Raw genomic sequence first — 15,000 nt, forward strand, 5'->3', positions numbered from 1 at the left:
AAATACACAGAGAGAAGAAACAGAGAAAGAGAGACACAGACAGAGAGAGAGAAAGAGAGAGAGAGAGGCAGACAGAGAAAGAGAGCCAGATAGAGGGAAGGAGCCTCTCTGGAGTTCTGTCCTCCAGGTCTCATGGAGATGTTTCCGAGAGCGTGAGGTCAGGCCACAGAGCGGCGTTGTGCGCGTGAGGGCTTCTCTGGCTGTAATCAGGCTAATTGTGCTGAGTGTCTGTGGTGATTACTCCAGCGTGCAGATGGCCGTGCGAGAGGTACCACGGGCAGGCAGGTGTCTCTCTCTCTCTCTCTTTTTCTCATGGGGGCGCTAAATGAGTGATTACACTCAGGTAACAGGTGGGCTAATCTGTGCGGCTCGTCTTATCTGTGGTTTTAATTATATGATTAATTCTTTCACACACATGTGTGTGTGCGTGCTTGTCCATGTGAGGGGGAGAGAATACAGTATGCACGAAGGTCAGTGTGTTATTGTACAAGTACCAGTGACATAGAGACAAAGACACTGTGTGTGTGTGTGTGTGTGTGTGTGTGTGTGTGTGTGTGTGTGTGTGTGTGTGTGTGTGTGTGTGTGGGACTCACCTCGTCCTTGTACTTGACGATGTAGGAGTAGATCTCATGGAGTGCGCTCAGGCTGTTGAACTGGCTGAGGTGGAGGCGGGACTGCTCCGCCAGGTACGCACTCATGTCCTGGTCACTGATGGCCGGCATCCTGGCGATGTCCGAGTAGTACCTGAGCGCGGAGGAGCAAAGGCAGAGAGGACATTCAACACACAGACTCAGAGTCCGCAAATCAATATGCTCAACTCTTAAAACTATTTCATGGTAGGAGGAATGGTAAATTGACTATTTGCATAGCACTTTTCTCCAAAGCACTTTATCAATTCATGCCTGTTAGCTTACCCATTCACACACACATTCAACCCCATGAGAAAAGGTTGCCATGCATGCACCAAGGTATTTACCGGTAAATGACTAAGCTATTAAACTATCAAAATTATTTTCAAGTATTAAACTATTCAAATCAAAATTGTCAACAACAAATTGTTGGCAAAGCATAGAAGCACCGTCATATTAAGTCAAGTCATATTCATTTATAGGGCATATTTGAAGACGAATTGTACGAAGCTGTTCAAGATTATATCAAGCAGCAATAAAAACAAAAAAAGACTAAGTGAGGAAGTGATGCCAGTGGTCTGGACTAGTGTTGCCTGACGCCTACCTCTCCACCCAGTTCTTGTAGTTTGGAATGTCTTTAGCGTAGAGCAGCTTGTTGGAGGGTGAGTCTTTGCCCAGCTTGTGCTCGGAGGTGGAGCAGGAGTCCATGAAGGTCTGGGCCACCACCGACAGACACGCGTCTGTGATGCTGTTCTTGTGGATGTCGAAGACAAATTGGGGGTTCTTGATGACGTTCACCCAGAAACGCAACGGCAGGCTGGGTAGTGGAGGGAGGGAGAGGAAAGGACAATTACATTTTCAGAGCTAGCTTCAAAAAACAAACAAACATTTGGTTGTTCCAAGGAAGAACATTTTGTACCATGAATGCAGCTGTAATTGTTTTTCTAGAAGGTTCCATACAGAACGGTGTTTAAGGTTCCTTATAGTAGATGCTGCACCAGACTCACCAGTTGCTCTTCCAGGTGTGCCGAACATCGGAGTCGGAGATCAGGTGTTTGTCCGCCTGCTCGTCCAGGAAGTCGAACATGTACTTGATGGCCAGGGGCAGGGCACTGCCGCGGTGGGCCGTGCTGAAGATGGTCTCAAACAGGTCATCCACAAACTTCTGTAACGTACCCTGGAAGAGACAAAGACAGTCAGAATCAGTGATGGCCAGTCATCATTCATTAATTCATTTATACATTTAAAATTATCATTTGAAGGCCTTTTGCTTTTGACCACAGCTCGCAGCCATCTCATATTTGACACATTCTTCTCCCCTTCCCATTAGCACCTGCAAGCTTGAGTTGATTACAGTGTCCTCGACCAGGGTCATTCACTGTTAGCGGCTACACGCACACAAAAACTTTAGCATGTGTGTTTAAAAACTGAGACAGTTCGCTCATTCAAAGTGCTTTAATCCAAGTTTGAATGGGGACGAAAGCAAAAAAAAAGATCAACACTGTGCCGGATCTTCTTGGTTAGATACACTGACACCAGCCATTCCTGGTGGCAGCAGCCACAAGTCCCACCAAAAGGTTTCATCCATGCCCTGCGTGAACCTGGAGTCCTTAGCACTATCCACCCAGCTTTGCCCTGTCACCAGCAGTGTCGGAGTGTCTATATCACTCTACAACAGAGCTCCCAAGGCTGCAGAGATGTCTTCATTTCAACACAGCTACCCAATGCCTGAATTAAAACTGTTATTACCAGTATTCATTGCCATTTTTAGTGAGGGTGTGAAAGGATGCCTCTTCATTTGATTTTGAGGTTAAGTTGAGAAAGTATAGTAAACAAATATGTTGAGTATACAAAGACCATTCATATACTTGTTACTTGTATACAATGCTTAGGTAAGTTCAAATAACAACACCTATTTAAAAGCACTGAAGCCTACAGTGCTGTCACATCATTCAGCTCAAGCGTCTGTGAGGAGCAAATAAGCCTCTTTAAGACTCATCTATCTCTAGCCCTTCACCATGGCAACTGCAGCCCTGGTACGCCTCTTCAGAGAAGCAGAGGTGGAACATGCCGGACCTTTCTAGCGTCTGCCTTCCGTGGTTCGTGCGATGGAATGGAATGCAGAGGAACTCACGTGTGCCAATGTTTGGTACCACAGTTGCAATCCTTTTACACCCAATAACCGAATTATAAGACGAGAAAATGTGGCACAGGAAAACAAATAAACAAATGAATCTGCATCTTTTGTTGTGGAGCCGGGACTATGGATGCACAAGCAGGGATTACAGGCTCCATGTTGTTTTCGACCTCACAAAAACCTCCAAACACTCCACACCGAGGAGCAAAAACAAGGAAAATGGAGTGTGTGTGTGTGTGTGTGTGTGGTGGCAGTGGGGAAATAATGTTTACGTGGACAAACTGAGCCGGCACAGCAAGTCAATGAATCTATCTCCACAAAGACCCAGGAGATTGCTGCCGGTCAGAGGAAACAGCCACACACCACACCAACCCCCATTCACACACACACACACACACACCCCTAACTAGTCGATAGGCAAAGGTCAGCCACCTAATTAACCAACACTCCTTCAACCCATATTGGGCTTTAATGAAAAGGTTATCAAAAATGTTAATCACTGAGCTGCTCACAGCATGTAAACAAACACAATACACAAACACACAAGGGCAAGACGAGACGCTGAATATGCAAAGCTGTGTGTTTGTGTGTTTCATCGCAATATGTTGTTCAGTGAAACCTAAAATGGCTTATTTTGGCCAATGAACAAGCATTCTGCTTTTCATACAGAACCATATGGGCTGACATGAGAAGGAGGCACTTAGTGTGTGTGTGTGTGTGTGTGTGTGTGTGTGTGTGTGTGTGTGTGTGTGTGTGTACAAGTGTATTACCTTGGTAGCGAGCAGGCGTGTCAGGTAGATCTCGGACACCATCTTGCTGCCGCGGTCTCCCTCCCGCTGGTCCGAGTGGTCGTGGTTCTTGACCAGGTGCCACAGCTTGGTGCCGCTCTCCAGGTCTGGCGTGATCATGGGCGTCCTAGAGCGCAGACTGTCTGGGCTGCTGGCAGTGCGCAGCATGCTCTCTACACACACACACACACACACACACACACACACACACACACACACACACACACACACACACACACACACACACACACACACACACACACACACACACACACAGAGGAATAGAAGGGGGATGGAGAGAGAAATAGAGATAAGTACATTACTATTTTTGCTTCACGGCATAAAGGTGAAAACAGCAGAGAAAAGGTGTGTGTGAGGGAGTGTGTCTAGTGGGATAAGACTAGGCCATGGCATTCTGTGCGCCGCTCGTCCCGGACTCTAATACGACGTGTCACTTCCTCTCTCCCACTCCGCCTCCAATGCTTTGTCACTAAAGTGACGTGCCAATCCCCCTCTCCTCTCTTCTCTCTCTCTCTCTCTTTCTCTCTCTTTCTCCATCTTTCTCTCTCTCTCTCTCCATCCTTCTCCCTCTCTCTCTCTCTCTCTCTCTCCATCCTTCTCTCTCTCTCTCTCTCTCTCTCTTTCTCTCTCTCTCTCTTTCTCCATCCTTCTCCTTCTCTCTCTCCCTCTCCATCGTTCTGTGTGCCTACGACAGTGATCCTCATTCTGGCACACGGGGACATTACAGTGGGGATTTAATGGCTGTCATGCACGGACGCAGCGACTGATCGGCTCACGGGGGCCAATAAAGACTCCCGGAGCGGACAGGACGCCGCCGAGCACACGGCAGCTTTGCGCTAGTCGCCTGCCACTCCACGCCACACCGTGTCACACACACACACACACACCTCTACCAAAATAGCTTGCTGTAGCAGCAAGAGGAGACAGACAGGGGGAGGAGGAGAGCAAGGAGAAAGATAGAGAGTGTGAAGGAGTGAAACGGAGAGATGTTTTGAAAACTGAAGTAAACTAGAACATCAGTTAAGGCATGGAAGTGGAGCATCACAGCCAAGTTATTATTGATTTCTATCAGGGTAGTGTGTGTCTGTGTATAAGTATATAAGGCTGTGCTCCTGTGTGTGTGTGTGTGTGTGTGTGTGTGTGTGTGTGTGTGTGTGTGTATCTAAGAGAAAAATGATTTTCTCTGTCAGAACTAGAACGAGAGGAGAAAAAAAGAAGAGACACTTTTGGAGGTGAGGTGAGGAGAGAGTGGAGGGGGGGGCAATCTTACCGTATCTACTGAGAGACTTGGTGAACGTTGAGGAGTTGGAGATGTTGTAGGCAGAGTTCTGCTTGGGGACCAGAGCTATGGCTGACCCGTCCGTCACCTAGACAAGCACAGAGAAGCAAACCATAGCAGGTTTAGATACCAAAACAACAAAAAGGGCTTTAGAAAATGCAGGTGAAGTGGCGGATATGTGCGAGCTAGGTGCTACCTGATAGTGGGCTAAAGTGTTGAGGCGTTTCCAGTCGTTGTCGATCTTGGTGGTGACATCCTCGTCCTGTAGGATGATGCGGGCCATTCTCCCCTGACGCCATTCTGGAGGAGAAACACAAGGGTCTGGTCAGCACTCTATCGAGTCTCTGCTCTGGGCTATGCATACTTGGGCTTTATAATAAGATGGAGCACAGCTAACAGCATTTGTAATAAAGCAAACATTTGTAATAAATTCTGCTCATTGTATCAAATACATTAGCGTGGCAAAGGTCACATGCATTACAAACACTTAGAAAATATAGAGGAATTAAATGGACCAGAGTGTAATGTGTGCTCTTCTTACTGTCTTACTTCTTACTGACACAGGTTGGCGTACACACAGTGACAACGAACAGCATGCTGATGCCTAGTTTTCAGATTAACTAGGGTTAGGACAGGATTACGGTTATCTAGTGAATTCGCAGTGAATTCTGATGTGCTGTATCCCAGATTATTGTTCAGTTCCACTGAGCAGGGTAGCTATGGCGCCTCTGTCAAATGTGGAAAGGCAGTGGTAGTGTTGCACAGAGTTACTGAAGCCTTTACCAAACACAGCTGCCTGACATCAAGAAGTAGTTTGTTTACATTTGTCATAAAAACATTTTTGCTAGGTCTCAGTGGGACACAAATTATTCAAATAAATACTGAAATTGAATTTAGTGGGAAGTGTATCCAGTCCAGAAACCTTAATAGATCCTAATAAATGGCATGCATGCTTTCCACAGCACAACACAGAGTAGATATGAGGCCAACGGACCCGCTATCTTACCCAGGTCCATGTCCCCGGCCTTGGGCCTCTGAGAGTACGGCGTGCCCTTGTAGACTGCGTCCAGCAGCTTCTCCTTCACCTGCATGATGGTGTCGCAGTTGAGCACCTTGACCATGACCTCGGGCGCGTTCTCGTTCTCCGGGTTCACACAGTGCAGAGTCTGCAGCGGAGAGCAGGGAGGGCAGGAAGGAGGAGGGGAAGTTGAGTTAGACATGACCAGCCGCATCAGAGCGCCTCAGACAGGCACAGGCAGTCGCTCCCAGATGTCTGACATCACAAAAGCGTCACACAGGGGAATAAGATTCGGGGGGGAAAAAAGGAGCTTTGGGGGGGTGACACAACACCCACGTAGAACCACAGACACTGCCCTGAGCGTCCAGAAAAGCCTTTCAAATTCACTGTTCTGATGTCAGACCAGGGCAACCCTGACCCAGGAAGTTAAGCGAAGCGGCAGGGAAAAGGGCTCCGGGGACCTGATGTCACGGCAGTGCAATCCCCCCCTGAATTCCCAACTCCACAGCCGACGCTCAGGAAACACACTACTGAAACACACCCCGAGCTCTCCCACAGTCCCCCACCCCCCACCCCACTAAGCACCGCCAATCTGCAGAGAGCACTTAGCTCTCAGCCCCTAGATAGATGCAGTCAAGGGCCGCTGAGAGCAGGCTGTGGGTGTGTGGAGGACTGAGTGAGGATGGAGAGTCTGGAGAAGGTGGACGTAGGCGGGGTGTTTTCTTTATTATCATTATTTATTCAAAGTCACTTGCAAAGGGAAACAATGAGGTTTGGGGTTGGGCTGAGGTTGGAGTGGGTGAGAATCTGGAGGGGAGGGGGGGTTGGTGGTGCTACTTACGAGGGTCTTGTAGTCGATCTGCTGGCGGATGAGCTTGTCCTCGCTGAGGGAGTAGCGGGCCTCGCCGGTGATGGCGTCGATAGGACCCTTCTCCATCTGCTGCTTCATGGCACAGTAGAGCATAAAAAGAGGCTCGCCGGCACACTCCTGAGAGAGGGAGGGAGAGAGAGGGGGATAGAGAAAGAGAGAGAGAGATGGAGGAGAGAGAGGGGGATAGAGAGAGAGAGAGATGGAGGAGAGAGAGCAGTGTGAGTGAGCAAATGCTTCTACATCCCTAACACACATAGTAGGTCACACAAACACGCTACCAAACACACACACACACACACACACACACAGAGGAGAGGTCAAGCATACAAACACATAACACTGCTGGACTCAGCACTTTCTGCAAGGTCAAGGACCACTACCTGAAGTGCACCATAAAGCATCTAAACTACTAAGGCCTAATGAGACTGAGAGAATGGCAGGGCAATGAAGAGGGTAAACTAGGCCAAATAAAACAAGACAATCTTAAGAGTAAGAATACAAATAAGAAAAGTAAACAAATAAGCAGAGTGTAAACAGGAGGCTTAAAAAACAGGAATAATACAGCATCCAAATGCTAGTGTGAACACTTCAGATCGACACTCACTCAAACACACAAATAAAATTAGCCATTCACTGATGCAGAGCAGCTGTTGTGCTGCTCAACAGCCCCAAAACACACACACACACACACACACACACACACACACACACACACACACACACACACACACACACACACACACACACACACACACACAACCCAGATAGAATCAAATACACATAATTTCAGCATGTGCAAACACCCACAAACACAGCCATGAGTGCACACACACACAGACACACACAGACAGACACACACACTTCCCTCTGATGGCTTAAGCCGCAGTGTCAACAGCCCCTGTGTGGGTAATGAGGGCTTTTTAATACACCTCTCCCCGTGTCAGGCTCTCAGACAAGGAGAGCCCAGCTCTGTAGCTCTGCTCCGTGAGATGGTGAGAGGGGCTATTAAAAAACCATCCATTCCACACCTCCGGTCACCCCACTCACCATTAAAACAGCCTCGACAGACAGACATGAGAGCCTGAACTAAATCAGCCCTTTGCCTTCATACGGCTGTGTTGGTTTTTTCCCCCTCCACTCGTCTCTGGCTATTCCTTGTTGGGACAACAGGTCAAGATAAGACCCCTCCAGCTCTGGGCTTTCTGTCCAGTTGTAATGATGTCAGTGTGCCTTTGGCTGCAGGGATGCTGTGGAAATGGCTGTTGTTGTTGTTGTTGATGATGTTGTTGTCGTTGTTGTTGTTGTTTTCTCCTGAGTGGGCCAAATACTAATGACAGAGCATTAAGCGCATCTGTCCCATTTTGAGAGAGTTGGAGAGAGGGGAGGAATGCTGTTTTGAAAACGAATGGTTCCAGATAGATACCCATCTGATGAACAATTGCTGACAGGGAAAAGAGAGAGAGAGAGAGAGATGACTCTTTTAGTGCTGGAATCAGTCCAACATTTTGGGCGTTTATGTGACAAGAGAATTGTACAGGATGTGTCTGAGGATGCCCCACCTATGTGGACCGATATTGTGGGTCTGCTACCGAGGTCCTTTAAAGGCCATGCAGACACCCTTTGAAGTTCATCACGGTGCTCGCTGATCCTGAGGCTCTTTCCCTCATCCAGCCCAGATAAACTGACCATGTGTGCTTCAGCCAGTGCATTAGGAAGAGCGAGAGCGGCCGGGCTATGGGCTTGGGCACGGTTTAGGAGCAGATTGACAGATGCTTAATGGACGTTTCCCAGGTGCCTGCTCGCAGAACCACACCCGGGGGCGTGGGGAAGAAAGGAGGGAGAGAGAGAGAGAGAGAGGGGAAGGAAGTGGCTCAGGGGCCTACCGGGGGAAAGCACTAGGAGCGACTGATGGAGGAGTTAATAGAAGGTTAACGACTGTGAGGGAAAAAGTGCCCGGAAAGCACTTCAGCGCGTGAGATATGTCAAAGAGGCAATGAGACGCGGGCTCAGCCATCTCTCTCTCTCTCTCTCTCTCTCTCCTCCCTCTCCGTTTATCGCTCTCACCTCATGTCTTTCTCTCTCTCGTGCTTGGCTAAACTCAATCTCACACTGCCTCCCACTCACTCACTCACTCATTCCCTGCCTCTCAGTGCCTCTACATCTGCATGCTCGCTATCTCTCTCTTCCCTCTCTCTCTCCATGTGTGGCTAATCGGACTCTTGACTGTAAGCGCTCGTGTTCCTCATCCGTTCTTGTGCATCTTCCTCCCCACCTCACTGCACACTCTCACACCCCCCCTTCTCATTGCGTCCACTCTGGCGCTCCGCAGCTCCTGCTGACGTTTCCTCACTCCACCTCACCTGTGCGTCCGGTGCGAGAGCAACCTTGGAGAGTGAGAGCCTCTCGCCTCCGTGGACCGTCAAAGGTGCGCGCTCTGTCTCTCTTTTCTCAGGCCGGACTTGGCTCCCTCTGGTCTCATTCCCCCCCAAAAAAGTCCATCCCAGCCCCTCCTCCATGCTCTCTCCTTTTCGTTGGCGCCAGCTAATTAAACAGACAGATGCTAACGATCGGCGGCAGCCGAGCCGAGCCGAGCCGAGCAGCCGGTCCAAGTGCGGGCTGATAGCGCTGCTGGTTCAAGTGCGGGGTTCCAGTGCTGGTTCAGGATAAGATAAGCTGCTGGTTCGCCGGTGCCAGCTCTCTCCCTTCAACTTGGTACAAGAAACAGAATGGGCCATGACAAAGCATGAACATGCGCATCTGCGGGAAGGTATGAAAGGCTCAAACATCGGCCTCAGAGTTCTAATCTTTGCAGGGTGAAGTGGGAGTCTCATCTGAAGTGAGTTTTGCTAGAGTAGACGCCATTACCTGCTGCTTCAAAAAGTGTTACATCACACCGTTCTAAATGGTTTGCATTTGGACAGAGACCAAACGTTGAGCAGAGCATCATCAACCCATTGAAGTCCATCCAGCCTCTTACGAGAGGCCAGAGATCCTCTCAAGGCATCGGTTTCTTCAGCACCGTAACCGGACAGTGTTATACAACAGAGCAGGACATGATGTCATTAAACAGCAGGCTTGCAAGTACTTGTTGAGGTTTCCAGGCTTTTCTAAGCTTGATCTCACAATATCAAGAGCTTCAGGAACACACTGGAAAGAGCAAGAGATGCAGCCACTAGCTTTTTTTATTGAACGCAGTGGATTTTATAGGATGTAAACAAGACTCGTTTGAAGAGATGGGAGCGGAATGGTCTGTTTTTGCTGCACTTAAAACATTTGTGTTACTGTGAGCAGAGCAGAAAGCTTTGCATAAAACCCCTTCTGAGGTCTTAACACGTTAGAGGCATCGTCTGCGGAGCCACACAGCGATGAATGATTTACTAAATGAAAACGTGTGGAAAACAGGCTCTATGCTCTGCACTCCTTCACCTGTCCCACTCTTCCATTTCTCTCTCTCATTCTCTCTCTCCCTCCCTCCCTCCTTCATCCCTCTCTCTGAGGATTCTCAGGAGTGGAGTCGGAGGAGTTGAATGCCTGAGAGGGCTGAGGGCTTGCTCACGTCAGGGCTGACGTCCAAACCACAGACATATGGTCGCCTGCTCTTACAGTCATGCCACTCAAGCTCCTGTGACTCTTTGCTGCAACAAACACAGAGGAGTGCAAGCTGTTTGTGTTGCACAGTACACACACACACACACACACACACACACACACACACACACACACACACACACACACACACACACACACACACACACAAGAAAGAACATAGAGAAGAAATATCCTCTAGCAGGAGAGTGATGCAGTAAATAAAGCGGTTTCAATGCCAGGCCATATGTCCCTTTGCTGCACACTCCTTTCTCTTACTATTTATTAACCAATGCTTCTGCAAATAGACTTCATCAATCCTGCTGAGGGCTGCTTGCTGAAATGTGGCTTAATAAATAGTAAGAGAGAAAGGAGTTTGTGGCTACTCTTTATATTTTATGATGTGGTTCTAACCAGTTTCCCTGTTTGGATGTGCGTTCCCCTCATTTCCTTTTCCATCATATGGCCCTTGGCCTTCATATGGAGGCATCAGGAGTGGGTCTGCCGTTGGCCTTTCCTGTAGTAACAGGGTTAAACCTCCCCAGCCTGCCCTTCCGCCAACACCCCCACTCACCTTCAGGAACTTGTAGAGGAGGAACGTGAACCAGTTGGTCAGCATTTTCTCAGCCACAGACTCCGTCCTGCAAGGAGAGGAACAAAAGAAGAAAAGAGAGTAAAGATGAGAGGAGGAGAGGACTCAGACGAGACTCCTTAAAGTGGACCAGACAACCATGGAACAGTGGACAAGCAAACCAGTGTGCTGGGCAGAGACGAGTCACAGACGACAACAACAAAAAGAAATGCTGATTTCTTCCAAATGGGAATTGTTCCTATAATACAACGACAGTGTGTGTGTGTGTGTGTGTGTGTGTGTGTGTGTATGTGTGTGAGTGTGAGAGTGTGTGTGTGAGAGTGTGTGTCTGTGTGAGTGACGACAGGCCTCAACGAGAGTGATGGAACCACTCCGAAACGAGCCTGCTTTAGCGGAGAGCGTGCAAGGCACTCTACAAACCCCTCCACCCCCCCCCCCCCCCCCCCCAACATCAATGAGCATGCGGAGCAAGAAACAAAATTATTTAGCGAAAGCCGGCGACAGTGAGTGAGCGAGCGAGTGAACAAGCAGCACAGAGCGGAGGCAAAGCCTTCAAAGAACAGCTCGTACTACCACACAAATAAATTAGCACTAATAATAAACCAAACCTTTTCCTCTCTCTCTCTCTCCCTTCTCTCTCTCTCTCTCTCTCTCTCTTTCATTTTCACCCTCTCTCATGTGTGCGCTTTAAAAAACACAACACCAACCACCAATCTTCATTAAAAAACACACCAATTAGTATAATTCAGTAAGTTCTCTCATTAATCTGGGAACCTGCAGCATAATAAGGAGCCTTGGAAGGTCCCTCAGAAGGAGGGTAATTAAAAGGCAGAGTAATTAGTGGCCTTTATTACTCCTAATCTGTTTAACAGCTCCAAAAAGAGGCGTGGAGGAAGGGACTTGGGGAAACAGTTTGTTTTTTGGCGCGCTCTCTTTAATTATACATTCTTTCAGAGTGAGTTTACCCAGGAACGGAACTGAGGGAGAGGTGAAGGAGGAGAGGAGAGAGAGAGAGAGAAGGAGAAAGGGATGCTCTCAAAAAAGAGGGGGGAGAGTGAGGGATGGGAGAGGTTGGGTGTGTGTGAGGGATGGAGGGAGATGGAGAGAGATGGAGAGAGCAGGAGACAGGGATTTGGAAGAGGGGTAGAGAGAGATGAGAGGGAGAGAGATGGATGAGAGAGAGAGAGATGGATGAGAGAGAGAGAGAAAAAGAGAGAGAGAGAGAGAGAGAGAGAGAGAGAGAGAGAGAGAGAGAGAGAGAGAGAGAGAGAGAGATGGATACAGAGTGAGAGTTCCAGAGCATGTAACACAGAGTACATGCTGTTCCTGTATATATGTGGCTCTCCAGTTCCAACACACAAAGGTGTTCTTTAAAAGACAGGAGGAGACTTACAGCTGTGAAGCACACACTGAGGGGCTGAGTGTGTGAGTGAGCTTGACAGATGAGAGATAATATCTAAAGCTGCAGTTATGCCGGCTATAACACGACGAGCTTCATTATGGCTTGTACCGTACGTAGTTCTGAGTAGGAGCCCATTGTTTTTGGAAATGTCTCCCTCATCCTTCTCTCTCCCCCTCCATCTTGCTCTTGATTACTATTCCCCCTGACATCCTTGCAGCCATCTTCCCATTCATCTGACTCAAAAAATGCTCTTGCTGGCACAAAAAGCAGCCGTTAGCTGCCAAGGAACATGAAGAGGAGAACATGGGATGAGGACAAGAGGGTGAGGAGAAAAAAAGCGTTCATCCCCTTCCGTGCGGCTGGCGTCGCTCCCTCTCTCCCTCCCTCCCTCTTTTTTTTCCGATGGGTCTGTCCATCGCCACTCATCTATTCCTGTCAGTCACATTCTCCTGGTGAGGAGCTCCATGCCAGTGCCTCCATCAGTGCATCCATCCCCCACTTTCTCTCTCCCTCCCTCCCTCCCTCCTTTCTTCTCGCTCTTGCTCTCCCTCCTTCCCTCTTTCTCTCGGTCTGTCTGTCTCTCCATAGGGAGTGTGTGTGCTCAGGTGTGTAATGTTCCCTGACAGACACACAGGATACGGGAGGGGAGTGGAGCGAGAGAGCGAGAGTGACAGAGAGAAAGAGACGGGGGAGGAGAAATATGGATAGACTTTTATCAAATGGCCGCCATCAACTGGAGTGCTTACTGCTGTTGCACTGGTGGCCTTCACCCATTAACCTGCACTGTGAACTAATGACCTGAGAACAGCACACGGAGTCATTTCTCTCATTCAACTGCCCCGCAGAACACAGAAAAAACAAATATGCCTAGAGAAATATTTTGAGCATGAGGGACCTATCCACCCTTCACTAAACCTAAAAGATAAGATAAGTCAGAAAAGGGTGCAAGTTAGTGCCTCATATAGGTAAAGGTATGTAAGAGTATCTAAATGAATATGTGTGTGTCACCTTGGCATAGCGCAAAGTCAGTTTATCTGTAAACACTAGAAGCCCCATATTTTCATAGCTACTAGAACTGCCGTAAGTGGTCATTTTGACCCCCCTTAGAATTTAAACTTTATATTCAACCAGCAGGACTGTATTTTTCCTTTAAAGAAAGTCATTGTACATGCAACTTTCTTAACGGTCAAAATGACCGTCGCGACAGTTCTACAGTTCACTCTTGCAGATCCCTCTTGCAGATCACTCTTGCAGATCACTCTTCCAAACCTAGCAGTATTCTCATGAGCAAGCTAGAACCTCTATACTGCCGATAGAACTTGTGGAGGTGGCATCTGTCTTTGTATAGACATACATGCAGGCAGACACACACACACACACCTGCGCAGCAGCAGTTTAGGGTGGTTCTTGCTCTCGAGGTTCTTGTCGATGAGGTCGGCGAGCAGCTGCTTGAGGACGCCGGTGGCGTACTCCATCTCGCCCTGCAGTGCGGTCATGATGAGAGAGGCCACGTTGCCACGGTCGCGCATGGAGAAGGAGCGCTGAGCCTCCAGCGTGCGGATGAACGTCAGCAGGAAGTGCTTCTTGTTGAGCAGCTGCCCAAACAGGGCCAGGGCCTTCTCCACATTGGCTGGGACCTGGAGCGAGAGAGAGAGAGAGAGAGAGAAAGAGAGAGAGAGAGAGAGAGAGAGAGAGAGAGAACATTGATGGGAGGAAGAATGAAAGAGAGATGACAAAGAAGGGAGAAGGTGAAAAACAGGGTGAGAATGGATGAGAGAGGCAATCGGAAAGAGGGCAGTGTGAATGTGTATGAGCGGGCGAGGGGCAGAGAGACAGACAGAGAGAGAGAGAGAGAGAGAGAGAGAGAGAGAGAGAGAGAGAGAGAAAGAGAGAGAGAGAGAGAGAGAGAGAAAGAAAGCACAAAATCAATTTATACATGCAGTTAGATGGAGAGAGCCAACATTAGAGACATTAGAGCCACCCAAAGGAGAAGAAAAAAACAAAATCACAAACAGGGCAGAGAGAGAGAAAGAGAAGAAGAAAGAAAGAGAGAGAGAGCGAGAGAGAGAGAGAGAGAGAGAGAGAGAGAGAGAGAGAGAGAGAGAGAGAGAGAGAGAGAGAGAGAGAGAGAGAGAGAGAGAGAGAGAGAAAGAGAGAGAGAGAGCGAGGAGAGAGAGAGAGAGAGAGAGAGAGAGAGAGAGAGAAAGAGAGAGAGAGAGAGAGAGAGCGAGAGAGAGAGAGCGAGAGAGATCGAGAGAGAGAGAAAGAGGACAACAAGAGGAAAAGAGAACACATTAATCACTTTCAGACACAAACACCAAAAACCAATGCCAGCCTATATCCCATCTCTCCCCTAAACCCCCTCCCAACAACCAACACCTCCTTCCCTCCATATACACACACACACACACACACCCATGTTTGCCAGCTGTGGGGATAAATAAAGCACTTCCATCGCTCTCGTCACATCTCCCCGAGACACTGGAACACACAAGGGGAGCCTCAGGAGGAGGCCTACGGCACACGCAGCATAATAACAAATTGATCCCCGCGCTCGCCAGCCAGAGTGCATGGGGAGATATGACTGAAGAGACCCTCCAACACACACACACACACACACACACACACACACACACACACACACACACACACACACACACACACACACACACACACAC

General features: G+C 48.6%; 1 protein-coding gene across 1 annotated transcript in view; it reads right to left on the bottom strand.

Annotated features, from left to right (window-relative positions):
* plxna1b (plexin A1b) overlaps window positions 1-15,000 on the bottom strand; it is a 184,648-nt gene that overhangs the window by 1,090 nt on the left and 168,558 nt on the right. The window contains 10 exon segments of the mRNA XM_048254798.1: window positions 594-744; window positions 1,234-1,446; window positions 1,637-1,806; window positions 3,537-3,727; window positions 4,846-4,942; window positions 5,051-5,154; window positions 5,861-6,020; window positions 6,714-6,860; window positions 10,903-10,969; window positions 13,703-13,959. Of these exon segments, the coding sequence (XP_048110755.1) occupies window positions 594-744; window positions 1,234-1,446; window positions 1,637-1,806; window positions 3,537-3,727; window positions 4,846-4,942; window positions 5,051-5,154; window positions 5,861-6,020; window positions 6,714-6,860; window positions 10,903-10,969; window positions 13,703-13,959 (1,557 nt within the window).

Source organism: Alosa alosa, chromosome 10 (assembly GCF_017589495.1).
Source record: "Alosa alosa isolate M-15738 ecotype Scorff River chromosome 10, AALO_Geno_1.1, whole genome shotgun sequence".
NCBI lineage: Eukaryota > Metazoa > Chordata > Actinopteri > Clupeiformes > Clupeidae > Alosa > Alosa alosa.